Source organism: Pipistrellus kuhlii, unplaced genomic scaffold, assembly GCF_014108245.1.
Source record: "Pipistrellus kuhlii isolate mPipKuh1 unplaced genomic scaffold, mPipKuh1.p scaffold_m20_p_10, whole genome shotgun sequence".
NCBI lineage: Eukaryota > Metazoa > Chordata > Mammalia > Chiroptera > Vespertilionidae > Pipistrellus > Pipistrellus kuhlii.
In genome coordinates, this window is record NW_023425405.1 from 13,491,059 (window position 1) to 13,504,167 (window position 13,109).

The 13,109-nt window shown below is 56.6% G+C and overlaps 1 protein-coding gene across 1 annotated transcript in view; it reads right to left on the reverse strand.

Moving 5' to 3' along the window:
- The window catches only part of PODXL (podocalyxin like), a 38,621-nt gene extending 26,919 nt beyond the window's left edge, over positions 1-11,702 (reverse strand). Inside the window, exon 1 of the mRNA XM_045578668.1 lies at positions 11,627-11,702. Coding sequence (XP_045434624.1) covers positions 11,627-11,702 — 76 coding nt within the window. The remainder of the gene's footprint in view (positions 1-11,626) is intronic.
- Positions 11,703-13,109: the final 1,407 nt, after the last annotated feature.

Below are 13,109 nucleotides of genomic sequence, written 5' to 3' on the forward strand. Positions count from 1 at the left end.
GGTTCAGTTCTGATCAGGGTCGTGTACCTTGGTTGCGGGCCCATGCCCGGTGGGGAGTGTGCTGGAGGCAGCTGATTGATGTTTCTGACTCTCTATCCCTCTCCCTTCCTCTCTGTAAAAGATCAATAAAATATATTTTAGAAATAAAATAAAATTTGACAATCTAAGGAAAAGAGGTCAGTGCCCCTGACTAAAGAGTCGGACACTGCATGTTTTAAAAGTTCTTGCGGGCTCTTTCCAGCCAGCACTGAGCCATGGGCATCTCTCAGAACAAGTGGTACAAGCACTTGCAAGACAGGGGGCAAGAGAAAGCCCGACCACAAGAAGTGAAAATATGAGCTGGGATGTGCGGAGATTGGCTGCCGCCGCATACACACAACCCAGGAGCAGGAGGTGGGCAACTTCTCCTGGGGCTCTGAATACTGTACACCCCAAACCGGGACTGATGTGCGTATGCATCCCACAGGATCTGGTCCACAGCAAGCCCCCAGAGGAGAACTGCATCCTGCTCACTGACGGCACCTGAGTCCCACTAGGCACCACCCCTGGGCCACGATACTCCTGATGAGGAAGAGAGGGTAACAGAAAACGATGAAAGGAAATTCAGAAGAATTCAGATGAGAAGAAAAAGAACGCCAAAAGCAGCAATCTTCTCCAGCGGCAGCGCCAGCAGGCGAGCTTCTTGCCTGCACCGCTCCAGACCGGGCCAGCGTGCCCAGCAGATGGCTGTGTGGGGGAGGGCCTGGGGCTGGAGTTCTAACTGCAGGAAATCAAGGCTCGGAAAGGCAATTACATCCTCTACATCCTCTTCCCTCCTATCTTAGCTCATGCAGTAAAGGTGTTTATTCTAAATAAATAAATATACGTCTACATAGACACAGATTCCTGCAGCACAGAGGTGACCACCCATCGCTGCAGTAGGACACATAGGCCCTTATGCTCCTGCTCCAGCTCCGGCTCCCCCTTTTGGCCAGTGGATGGGGAGGCAGGTGCTGAGTAGAGACAGGGCATCTCAGGACAACAGGGGACATGTACACACGCCCTCCCTCACATTATCCCTCACATTATCCAAGAATGCAAGGTGTCACTCGCTCGCTGGCTGTCCCCAGCAGCCAGCTGCAGTGAGAACAGCTTCCCTCGCCTCCAGGCATCTCCACAGACTCAAGGCCTCAGTGCTGTCCAATCAAGGCTCCCTAACCCCCTTCCCCCCCCCCCCCCCTTCCCCTCGGTGCATCCACACGCTTGAACCCAGTCCCATTATGTCAGCAGTTCCGGGGCCAAAATCATCAGGCAGATCAAGTCATCCAGACCACCAGGAAATAGGGAACAGGAGGGACCCCGAGATCTGGACCAGCCCCTCTCCGATGAGGAAACTGGGATTTGCAGGGAGTGGTGCAGCATCTTCCTCTTGCAAACTTGTTTTCCTTCCTCTCTGCTCTCTAGTCAACATTCAACTCAGATGGACCCTCCTGAGTACCTGTCACCACCCCAAACACACATAACACACAAAGCTAATTAACCGGAGGCCCCACGGCAGTTACATTTGGGGGTGACGGGACTGTCCGAAAAAGCCCATGGAATTCAGAGATGTGATTCTGTGTGGTCAGGACCGGACTTCCAGGCTCTCTGTGGGCCTGGGAGTAAAAGCCAGAGTGTCTCCACCCAAGTGCAAGCTCCCAGGATACCAAGGGGAGGAGAGAGCCAGGTGTCCACAGCACAAGCTCCCTAGTGACTGGGCCAACGGTGGCTGTTGAGGAGTGGGAAGCAGGGCGACCTCAGGCTGAGAAGCACCTCTGGGTGGTGCCCTGGGGTCTCCAGGTGAAGGCAGCCTGGCTGGAGGAGGGGATAAGTTGGAGAGTGGGCTGAGAGCATAGGGCTTGGGGAAGGCAGCAGCAGGCGGAGTCCCAGCCAACACTATTCAGCAGCGCCCCCTAGGGCTGGCATGCAGAGCTGCATCTGCCTGAGCTGGGGTTCCCTGTGCTTGTGGAACTGAACTGAGAGGGGTGCCTTATGTCTTAGGTACTGGCAGCATCTTGGAAAACACATGGAAGCAAGCGACTCAGCAAACAAGATGCTCTCCCCACCCTTTCAGCCATTTGGCTCCTGGCTCCCTGGAAAAACGAGAGCCTGAAGGTGGGTGAGATCTGTGCACCTCAGCAAGTCCTGCTTCACCATTGCTCCAGGTGAGCCCCTGAGGCAGTGCTGGCTGACAGCTCATCCTCCAAGCCCCAGAGCGGGGGAGCGGGGGCAGGATGACAGGAAGACTGGATGAGGGGCTCGCACTGCACAGATGCCGTCAGGATCAGGGACTCAGAGCAGCAGGGGCAGAGGCCCAACAAGAAGAAGCCAGGAGCAATGATGTTTGCTCCATCTGGGCGGAACAAACATTAACACGTCCACCATTTTTAGTAACATCTCGGACTTTTGACGAGAGGCAGCACCATCCTTAAACACCCAGGAGGGGCCTGGAGTGTACCTCGTTCCCACACAGGCTCTGGTGCAAGCAGCTGGCCCCATCCAGCCGTCTGTGTGCTTCCTAGGAGTGCCCTACGGAAGGAGGGCCGGCTGAGGCCACATCTTTGCGTCAAAGGTCTCGCTTAGCAAAGCCCCCGACACGCACCCGTGTGCTTTTACCTCCGGCGTCCCCGCAGTCCAGTCCAGGGCTTTCCATGGGACTGAATATCACAATCTCAGGTTACCTCTGTCCCGAGCAAACGAACGCCACCTTTACATCAGTTTTTCCCACATGATGTTAACAGATGATCCATAAAGAGGATGCAGTAAAGGGAAGGCTCCACAGTTAACGTATGTTTGGGGAAACACTGGATTAAACGAGATTACATTGGGACAATAAGGGACAGCTCGGTGCAGGTAAGATTATAATACTGATTTTCTGAGCAGGGGAACATTTCCCAAACATTGTGGGCCATAGTTCTCTTTTTCCCATAAGACAATTTTTATTCATTTATCATTCATAGAGAGCATACTATCATTATCTTGAAGGCTACTAGTGTTCTCTGTGGACACAGGTTGGGACACAGCTTGTAGACTTTTTCTTTCTTTAAATATATATTTTATTGATTTTTTTAGAGAGAGGAAGAGAGAGGGTTAGAGAGTTAGAAACATCGATAAGAGAGAATCATCAATTAGCTGCCTTTTGCACAGCCCCTACTGGGGATGTGCCTGCAACCAAGGTACATGCCCTTGACCGGAATCGAACCTGGGACCTTTCAGTCCGCAGGCTGACACTCTATCCACTGAGCCAAACCAGTTTTGGCTGTAGACTTTTTCCTAAAAGACTATACTGAGTGGCCAGATTGCTATGATCTCTGAATGCATAATAACCTGGCCACTCAGTGTACTCCTCTTGAGTACCTCATTTATTTGATATCAAAGATTCTATAAATCATGCACCTGACTTCTCCTTTGCACTGGCTGATAGAAAGTTCAGGTCAAATAGTTGGTGGGTCTCCAGCAAAAGTCTAGAATACTTCTGATACCCATTTGAGATACAAATACACCGAGTGGCCAGATTATTATGCATTCAGAGATGATAATAATCTGGCCACTCAGTGTATATGATGCTAGCCCTGACTTACCATGTGGGTACACTGAGTCACAGAACACTGCCCCACCGGGGTTTATTGTGCAGAAAGTTCTGGCTTTCCTCCCACTTCTTATCTTTGTGAGGAAACAGTGGGCTCCCTGGTCCCCATATCCCTCCCCACCCCCCTTTCCCGGAGAAGGGAAATACAGACATGGCCAGGAGGGGCTGGATGGTGTCACTGGGAATTTGGTGCGAGAGGGTGGAGTTGGTTGAGGAGAAAGAACGCTGTGTAGAAGAAGAGGGGCAGAGACTCAGATCTGGCGGCTGGACCAGGGCAGTGGAGCAGGGGTGGCTGTGGCACATCTGTCCGGGTGGAAAACAGCTGTGGGTGTGAGACTCCATTTCAGTATGAAGGGCAGAACCTGCAAGGGTCTGGGTGGCTTCAGGAAAGCCTGTTTTCCCTTGAAGCCCAAAGGGACGGGCAGTGCCCCCTAGAGCTGGGGTGAGAAGCACCTCATGGGAACCAGGAAGGGGGCTGGCCAGCAGAACTCCTTAACTAAGCACACCCTGGCCACCTCACCCGGGATTGTGGACTACACTAAGCCCCCAGACCTGGGGCCCCCACCCTGACTGGCCGGGCTGTGGGGCAGTGACTAAATGGGCAAGAGCCACAGAGGGAAAGCCTGGCCAGCAGGGTCCAGGAGCAGGTTCTTTTTCATCCACCTCACACTGGGCGAGAGCTGCAGCCCGAAAAAGAAATAAAACCAAAATGTGCCAGGCACACCACCGGAGATTGCATTGGACCTCATGTGGAGGAAGGCATTATCCCCATTTTACGGCCGGGGAAGCAGAATCCAAGGAACAAGGCTAGTAAGTGCCAAAGCTCAGACTACTGTCCAAGCTGTAACTTCAAAACCTAGGCATATGCCAAGAGATTTCCATTTTCTTCTCTTTGACAAAACTTTTTCTCCAAGAAACTCTTATGTGGAGACCCCCACACAGAACAGATAAAGCAAAGCTGCACAGATGGGTGGGATTGAAGTTCCTCCCCCCAGGTTGGCTTACTCTTAGTTCCCCCCCTCCCCAGGTGTGCACCCTAAGCTCTGGGTGGCCCCCAAGGCACCTCACAGAACACCTCTACCAGGCTTGAAAGCCACTGGCCTCCAGCTACTGCACTCCCGGCCCTAACTCCTAAGACAGAATAGGATCCCCTGCACCCTGTACTCACCGCCCTGAGATGGGTGCAGAAACACTTCTCTGTCATCCAGAGGCCTCTGGGAGAGAGCAGGTCCCCCCTCTGCCTGCCCTGGTGGAGGCCCTGGCCAGTGTGTCCCCAGGCCACCTCTGCTCACTGGAGGAGCTTAAGGCTGAGGGACCTGAGTGGGAGGAAGCCGGGTTTTGTGGTGCATCACAAAGAACCGCTCCATCAGTACCAAAAGGCTGGAGCCACAAAAAACAAGGGCTAAGCTAGAACTGACTCAGCCGGAAGGTAGCAACGCCTCAGGCCATCGAGGACAACTGCTTACATTTTATTCACGCAGGTGCCAAGACTGACGGCAGCTGGTGAGAAACCCGTGGTGGTTTTCTTTGGGGACCAGGTCTCTGGTAGCATTGGCCGAAGATCTATTTCAATATCCATTCTGCGCTTTGTTTTTGTAAATGAACCACTGATTTTCGGTTAGGCACCTGGAATAAAAGTACTCTTTCCTGCTTCCCTTGCAGCTAGGTGTGGCCGCAGAGCTAAGTTCCATGCAATGTAACTGCAAGTGTTGTGTGTGGTTTCTGGCAGGCATCCCCAAAAGAGGAGCTGCGGGCTTCTTGTTCCTTTTTCCTGTTATCTGGAGCCCAAGTCACCATGAAGCAGTGTTAATGGTGGCAGAACTACCACACCAGCCCTCTGAAACTATTATGTACAGAGACCGAACTTCTGCCTTGTGCAATGCACTATTTCTTTTTAGTTGCTTTGAGCACCCCAATCAAGTGCTAACAAACAGAAGCCCTAGCTGCTGCACCTCCCACAGCTCTCCACCTCCCAGGTGTCCCTGTTTCCTCTCAACCCCTTCTGTCTGTTCCCCCAATGCCTATGGCCAGCCCACCTGCCACCTGCCTCTTTCTTCTGGAAACAGGTTAGAAGTCTTGCAGTTTAGAAAGCTCAGATCTGGCAGGCAAGCCTTTGGGTTCTAAACCAGCTTGCTGCTCAGTCATTCAGCAAATATTTATTGAGCATCTACTATGTGCCAGGTGCTGGTCTAGGGGCTGCTCTCGTGGAACTCACAGTCTACTCAGAGGAGAGACAAAGAAGTGAGTGCACTCAGGTGACAAGTGCTATGGAGAAGATAAACAGAGGAGGAGGACGAGGGTGTGTAACACAGGGCGTCCCGGAAGGCCCCTGAGAAGGCGGCATTCAAGCAGAGTGCTGACGGAAAGGAGGCCATGAGGCACGTGGCTATTTGGGAAAGAGCTGGTTGTGTGAACTCCTGTGAGTCCTTGGTGTCTGGGCCTCAGTTGCCCGTCTCTGGAATGGTCTGGGAGGGAGCGGCTGTCCAAAGCTACCCCAGCTGGAGACTCCAGCTCCAGAGGGTGTGTTCAGAGCAGGTTCCCAAAGGAGTCAGATTCGGGTGGAGGGACCCCAAGACGGAGATTCATGAATTTCAGGGGAAGTGGCACTGGCCTCTCCCTGAACCTAGCTGATATGTTTAAGAATTGCCTCCCCACTCTCCCTTGTATATTGACCTGGGAGTTGCAAGGTTAGAGATCAGACAGCTATGGGCTGGTCATCCCATAACCAGGGACCATGTTTCCCTTCTCTCTCTCTCTCTCTCTCTCTCTCTCTCTCTCTCTCTCTCTCTCTCTCCCCCCCCCTCCCCCCCCCCCCCCCGTCTCCAGGGACCTGGCTCTAGGAGGGCCCCCTGCACCCCCAACCTGGGGCTGCATGGCCAGCCACACTCAGCCACTCCTCAGAATTCTCTTCCCCTTGGGCTGCGGCACACCGCCTTCCGGCCATGACAATTGGCGGACGGGGTGCCACCCTGCGCCCTGGCCCTAGGGAAGTTGGAGGTGGCTGACCCGAGGGGAATAAGGGTACAAAGGAAGAAAGGGTGGTGGAAAGGGGTGGGGATGGAGGATGGGCCAGGAGGCCAAGCTAAGCTGAGGGTCTGTGCTGGCCACTGCTACAGTGGTGGGGGTGAGGAGGTGCAGGTGGCAGGGCTCGGAACTAACACAAAAGCTTGAAGTGTGAATAGGTGGGGAGGGGATGCTCCCAAATTGGCAGGCGATTTTGGCATTCACGTCCTGGTCATCTAACCAGCAGGTCTAACCACCTGTTTGTTCCAGGTCCTGGCAGGGTGCTACGGGCACAGCAGGGGCTCCCAGCGGTGGGAGACAGGCACACGGTGGCCAGCCCTGGGCATGGTGCTCAGGGGGCTCTCCGAGAGCCTAACTCTTGAGGAACAAAGTGGCTCCAAGCCTCAGCTTGCCCTAGTGGCGAAGGGGTGGGGCAGTCTGGGCACAGTATGGAGCTGTCAACAGCATGCATTCCTTTCTGAAAAGTGTCCCAATGAGTTTCTCCAAAGCCCAGGAGGAAGGTCCAGTGGCCAGTTTCTGTGGCTGCACACATGTCCACACAGCTCCCGGGAGCCGCCGCTGGGAGCCGCCGGGAACTTGGACGGTGACCTCCCAGCCTGGTCTGCATGCCCTCATCAGAAAGATGAGCAGGTGATGCCTAGGCAGGTTGGCTCAGTGGTTGAGTGTCAACCTATGAACCAGGAGATCGCAGTTCGATTCCTGGTCAGGGCACATGCCCCAAGTGTAGGCTCGATCCCCAATGGAGGGCATGTAGGTGGCAGCCAACCAATGATTTACTCTCATCAATGTATTTTTCCCACCCCCTTTCTCCCCTCCCCTGCTCTCTCTCTCCCTCTCCCTGAAATCAATAAAAACATTTTTTAAAAAGAGCCCTGAGCTGGTTTGGCTCAGTGGATAGAGCATTGGCCTGCAGACAGAAAGTCCCGGGTTCGATTTCCAGGAGGTGTGGGCTCGATCCCCAGGGTGGGGCATGCAGGAGGCAGCCGGTCAATGATTATCTCTCATCACTGATGTTCCTATCTCTCTCCCTCCCTTCCTCTCTATAAAATCAACAGAATATATTAAAGAGAGAGCAGGTGTAAATGTGTTCCAGGAGGCTCCCGGCTCTGGAATTCTGTGTTCTACAATTCTCTAGTTGACTTCGTGGTGTACAAATTACCATTGCCAACTGAATTCTGCTTTGCACAGCCTGCTGGAAGGAATCTTACAGTAAGCACTGCTGCCAATATGAAGATCGTGTGTGTAGATTCTCTGGAAGGGTTTCCTTGAGAGAATACCTCCAGTTACGAGGCTGTGTGGCCAGAGTCACAGGCTTCAGATCTGCCATCTCATCTCATCTTCCAACAGCCCCACACCGTGGACACGAGATGCGTGACGAGGGGAGGCCCGTGCAACTTCACCCACGTTCCTGGGAATGGGACGTGACAGGAACACTCCACCCCCGCCCACAGAGCTCCCTGCCCTGCTTCACCCCCCAGGGGCACGGACAGGAAGTGAGCCCAGAGCTCCCAGGCCTCTGGGTTAGGAAGTCTCAGGGAGGCTCGGCTCGGGCTGGTGAGCAGGGGGCGAGCAGAGGAAGCTGGTTCTCCTCTTCCCAGTTATGTGGGAGAGCTTGCACCGGCACACCTGCAGGAGGCCCCGGTGTGGGGAGGGTGTAAGGAAGCAGGGCTCTCCCAGGGTAGGAGCCACTGGATTCCAGCCTCCTTCCCGTGAGGTGCAGTGGGCTTCCCCGGGGGCTCTGCCCACTTGCCTCAGGAGTGGAGGGCCTGCAATTCATCGCTAAGCTGCGCTCACAGCAGCCACGGGTCCGGGCGGGATCCCAAGCCCAGAGCCTGGACCCTCAGCAGTTGCTCCCGGCTGCTGCAGAAGGAGCCCACCGGCCGTGCTCACTGCACAGGATGCGAGCTGGCGTGGCTCCCTCCCAGAGAGCCAGAACCGGGGGCTAGGGCCATCCCCTCAGTCCCACACTCCAGATAAAACCTCGAGCAGCTGCTCAGTGCCTGGTGCTGCGCTGCTCTGGAGGTGAAGAGTATCTGTGGATCCCGGCCCTTGGGAGGTCACTGTGGGGTGGGGGAGGCTCCCAACAGGCCCTGGAACACAACTGGTTCCACCTAGGAAGTCAGGCAAGGCTTCTCAACGGGAAGATACCTGAGGACGGACAGGAGTTACTTAACCCTCCAGCCCTCCCTGCTCAGGGGAATTCAAGCCAGGAGGGTCCCCTTCCTCTTTCAGCTTCCAAACAGCAGATAGCAACACCCCCACCCCAGCAGGAGCCCTCCTCTGCCTTCAAACGTGGATCCTCCAGAAAAAGGCAGTTGGGGTGCAGCCTCCATGCTGTCCCTTCTCCACACCTCTTGTCATGATGGGGGTCATATTGATGGACCCCCATCATGACCCCCAGGCTCTAGTCTGCATCTCCTGGACCCTGCAATTCACTTAGCCTCAGCCACTTAGAGAAAGGTCTCCCATCCCACGTTGGCCCTTTTATGTTAAAATCCCCAGATAAACCCCCTCCTCCTTCAGGAAGCTTTACCCAAGTCACCACCTTTCCTACACCATGGAGCACTAAGTTTCCGCTTTCATTACTACAGATGGACGGACACCCACAAACACGAGCAGAATCCTGATGCTGGGGCACCAGCCAGCCACGGGCTCAGTCCATGTGCTGTATTGATCGTCAACAGCTGGAGTTTATTGAGCTCTGACCAGGAGTTGGGCACAACTTCAAGCTCATCGCCTGAGTTATCTTTATAGCGACTGGCACGTTAGAGACGTGTTATCATTTCATAGATAAGGAAACTGAGGCTCACTCAGAGCTACGACATGGCTATCAAACCAAAACGCCCTGGGAAGGAGTCGGGACGCTGGGTTGGATGTGCTTGTGCTATAAGCTGCGTGATCCGCCTGTCTAAGGAGGTAAGCTCCCGGGGGACCTTGGCGAGGGATAATTCCTTTGCTAAGAAGACTCACTCACTGAGCTGTGTGGGGTTTTTTTGTTTTGTTTTGTTTTGTTTTTTGCACTGAATCATAGGATTCCAGCAGTTTGGGGGTCACACCATCCCTGATAACCCCAGGTGGCCACCCCTTCAGAAGGGCAAAGATGGAGCAGTGCTGACCGACTCCCTCCACAGCCACTAAACACCCAGCCTGCACCCTCAGTCTTTTGGGGCCATTCTGTATACAAATATTAATTATAACCCCTTGCTGATTTGCACTTTGTAACTCATTTCCCTTTATCACTGCATATTCTAATAACGGTATTTGGGGGGGCTCAGAGAAGCCAAGTGACTTGCTGATGGGGGCAGGAGGGAGGTTCTGGTCGGTTTTTGTTTACATTTATTTACCACTCATCAAGCTCCTGCCATGTGCCAGGCCCTGTGCTAGGCTTGAGGACGACATCCTAGGAGAGATGGGACATCGGGGCAGCGCCCAGATGCCAGGGAAGACAGTCCAGCCTTGAAGCCAGCAGAGCTGGGCATGCAGCTTTTCCCATAGGAGGCTCTAGGACACCTCCTCTTAGGGCAGGAGGATGGATGTCTCGCCCCCAAACCCTCACCCTCTCCTCAAAGCTCAGCCTCTGTAAGCCAGAAGCACTGGGAACTAGCTAGCCAGTTTCCCTCCAGTGATGCCGAGAGCGCTCCTCACAGAGAGAGGGGACTCGGCCAGGTCCACAGTGAAGTCGGCCACCCCGCGGGCAGGGCTGAGAGCACTTTCTCTAGCATCTTCTCAGCCCTGGTGGTGGGACTCATCACCAGGGACTGCCATCCTCAGAGTTGCTCCCACCATTCCTCACACCGCGCCCCCTCCTCCAGGGCACACCCTTTGTTCGCTGGGAGTGCCCTTCCCTCTCCGGCCAGGCTGGTGGAGCCTGTGTGCTGAGCGCCAGCCCTCCGCACCGCCAAAGCTTCCCAGCGGTGCCCATGCAGAGAGACCCTACACAGTGCCGCCATCCCAGCCCACCCTCCCGCTGAGTCCAGTCCCAAATGCCAGCACCTGCAAGCAGCAGCGTCCTCCCCTGGCTGGGCTCTCACCCAGGCCCGCCTGACCCTGGGCAGGAAATTCACTCGCCCTCACCGCAGACTCAGGTGGGCAGGACAGACATGTGCCTCTGTCTGGGGCTGAGACCCCAGCCGTTCCCGGGGCCTGTGGGACACCTGCTCTGACTGGCTTTGCAGCCACTGCCTTCCCCCCCACACACACACACAAAAAGGGTAACGTTTTACCTTCAGAAAGAACATGGGTGTGTTCCTAAGGTGCAGCCCGAGTTGCGTGAGCAAAAGTTCCTCCTGTGCATGCAAAGTGGGGGAGTGGAACAGGGGTCCTGGCCCCGCGCTAAGAAGGGATCCTTCCGTGACAAGGAGGCAGGGACTTCAGGTCATTCTGGGGCTCGGGAAGGTCTACTCATTCCCCCTCCACCTGCCCCAGCAGGGCTCGGCGGGCTGAGCCTGCACACACAGCCTGGAAAAACCTCTTTGCGAACCAGTCACGCGTCGCCCGCGTGGGCCATTTAGTGGAGGTTTGTCACCTGCTTCGGGACTTTCTCCTGAGCGTCCGGAGTGCCGCTGTATCTGCAATTAACGGCCACACAATACCGCCCCTCGTCCCTTTTGACACGGAGAAAAGGAGCGATCAGACCCTGAGGGTCGCGCGAAAGCCTGGGGCCTCCTGGTGGCCTAAGTCCCTGCTCTCTCTGCCCGAAACCCCGTCCGGAGCCCGCGCGCCCCCGTCCGCCCCGGCACCATCCCTGGCCCACCCCCCACCCCCGGACCCGGGACCAGAGACGATCCCCGCTCCGGCGGCACCTGCCGCGCCCTCGGGCTGGAAGGGGCGTGGATGGTGCACACTCGGTGTGTGTGGCCCGAAAGGGAGGTCAGCGGCGCGGCAGGCAGGCTGCTCCGGGCCGGCCAGGAGGCGCGGCGGGCTCCCCCGCAGGCCGCCCAGTCGGAGCGCACGGGGCAGCGGGGTCCCGGCGGGCAGCCGGGGGCCACCACTTACTGTTTTGGGAGAGCGACGGCAGCGGAGGCAGCAGCAGCAGCAGCAGCAGCGCCCAGAGGGCCAGCGCGGAGCGCATCGTGTCCTGGCCCCGGGCCCGGAGCAGGTGGCTGGCTGCTCGGTCGGCGGAGGGTCCGAGTGCCCGGGTCGGGAGAGCTTGGGCTCGGGAGCCGCTCGCGGAGGCCTGGCGGGGGCCGCGGCGGCCGGGCGGGGACCCGCGCTCCCGGGTGGCGCTCCGGCGGCCCCTCCTCGCGGCCGCTGCGGCAGAGCTGGGCTGGGGCCCGGAGCCAAGCGGCAGCCAGAGGAGCGGCGGGCTGGCGGCTGCGTCGCGGGCGGTGTGTGCGCGGCTGCGGCCCGGGGAGCGGCTGCTGCGACTCCGTCCCGTCCGCGCCGCCCCCCCCCCCCCCCCCCCCCCCCCCCGGGCACGCTGGCGGCAGCGGGGCCGGGCGGGGCCGAGCTGGGCGGGCGCTGGGCCATGAACAATGAGCAGAGGAGGAAACTCCGCCCTGGAGAACTGAGCGGCGGGAGGGGGAGCGCGGCGGGAGCGGGATGGTGGGGGGTGGGCACGGGCGGACGGATCGGGGTAGGAGCTGGGAGGGACTCCGCGCTGACCGCTCCCGGCTGGAGGCTCAGGATGTCGCCCGACTAGCTTTTTTTTTTTTCCCCGGGGCGGGGGGGGGGGGGGGGGAGGTCCGACGGGACCTCCGCACAACCCCGGCCCTTGCGCGCTCATATCCGGGGCCAGGCGAGCCTCCAGCTGTGTCCCCTGAGGACCCTTCGAGGACTCGGGGCTGCAGCGCGTCCTGCGACGCCCAGGAAGCCAGTGTCTCCCACCTGCCGGGTGCAACGCACCTGCCCGCGCCTCGCAGGGCTTCCGAGCAGGTCTGTGCTGCAGAGGGTGCGTGCGCTGGGCAGTCTGGGCTAAGGAGGTGCTTCATTTCTCCAAGCCTACCTTCCTCACTGGTGAAATGGAGGTGATGGTCCAAATAAGTAAATAAGCACTTTTTTTTTTTAAGGGATTCATATATGCCAGTCAAAGAGCTTTGCCTATGTTAACTCGTTTACTCTTCACAGCATCCGTGTGTTTAGCCTCATTTCGCGGACAGGGAATCGAATCAAAAAGAGGTTAAAAAACTTGCTCGGGGTTACATAACTGGCGAGGGGCAGACCTGCCTCTGAGAGGAGTAGTTTGGGAAAAAAAATACTTTGCACAGCATTTGGCAAGTGGTCGTTTCTCAATAAGTATTAGCTTTTATTCTCTTTTAAAGCTGTTCTTCTTAATCTTGCTAAAGAAAGAACAGCAATAAAGATTTAGGGCTCTGGGGTCAAGACGGATTTGGGCTCCAAACCCAGCCGCGCCATCAAAGGCCGGGGCGGGGCCAGCCACTCTGAGTGCCTGGATTCTCCCTTCCCCTCTGCGTTACAGGGATAACAACACCTGCCCGCAGAGGTGCGTGGCTCTGAGGCTTAACCAAGATGGTATGGA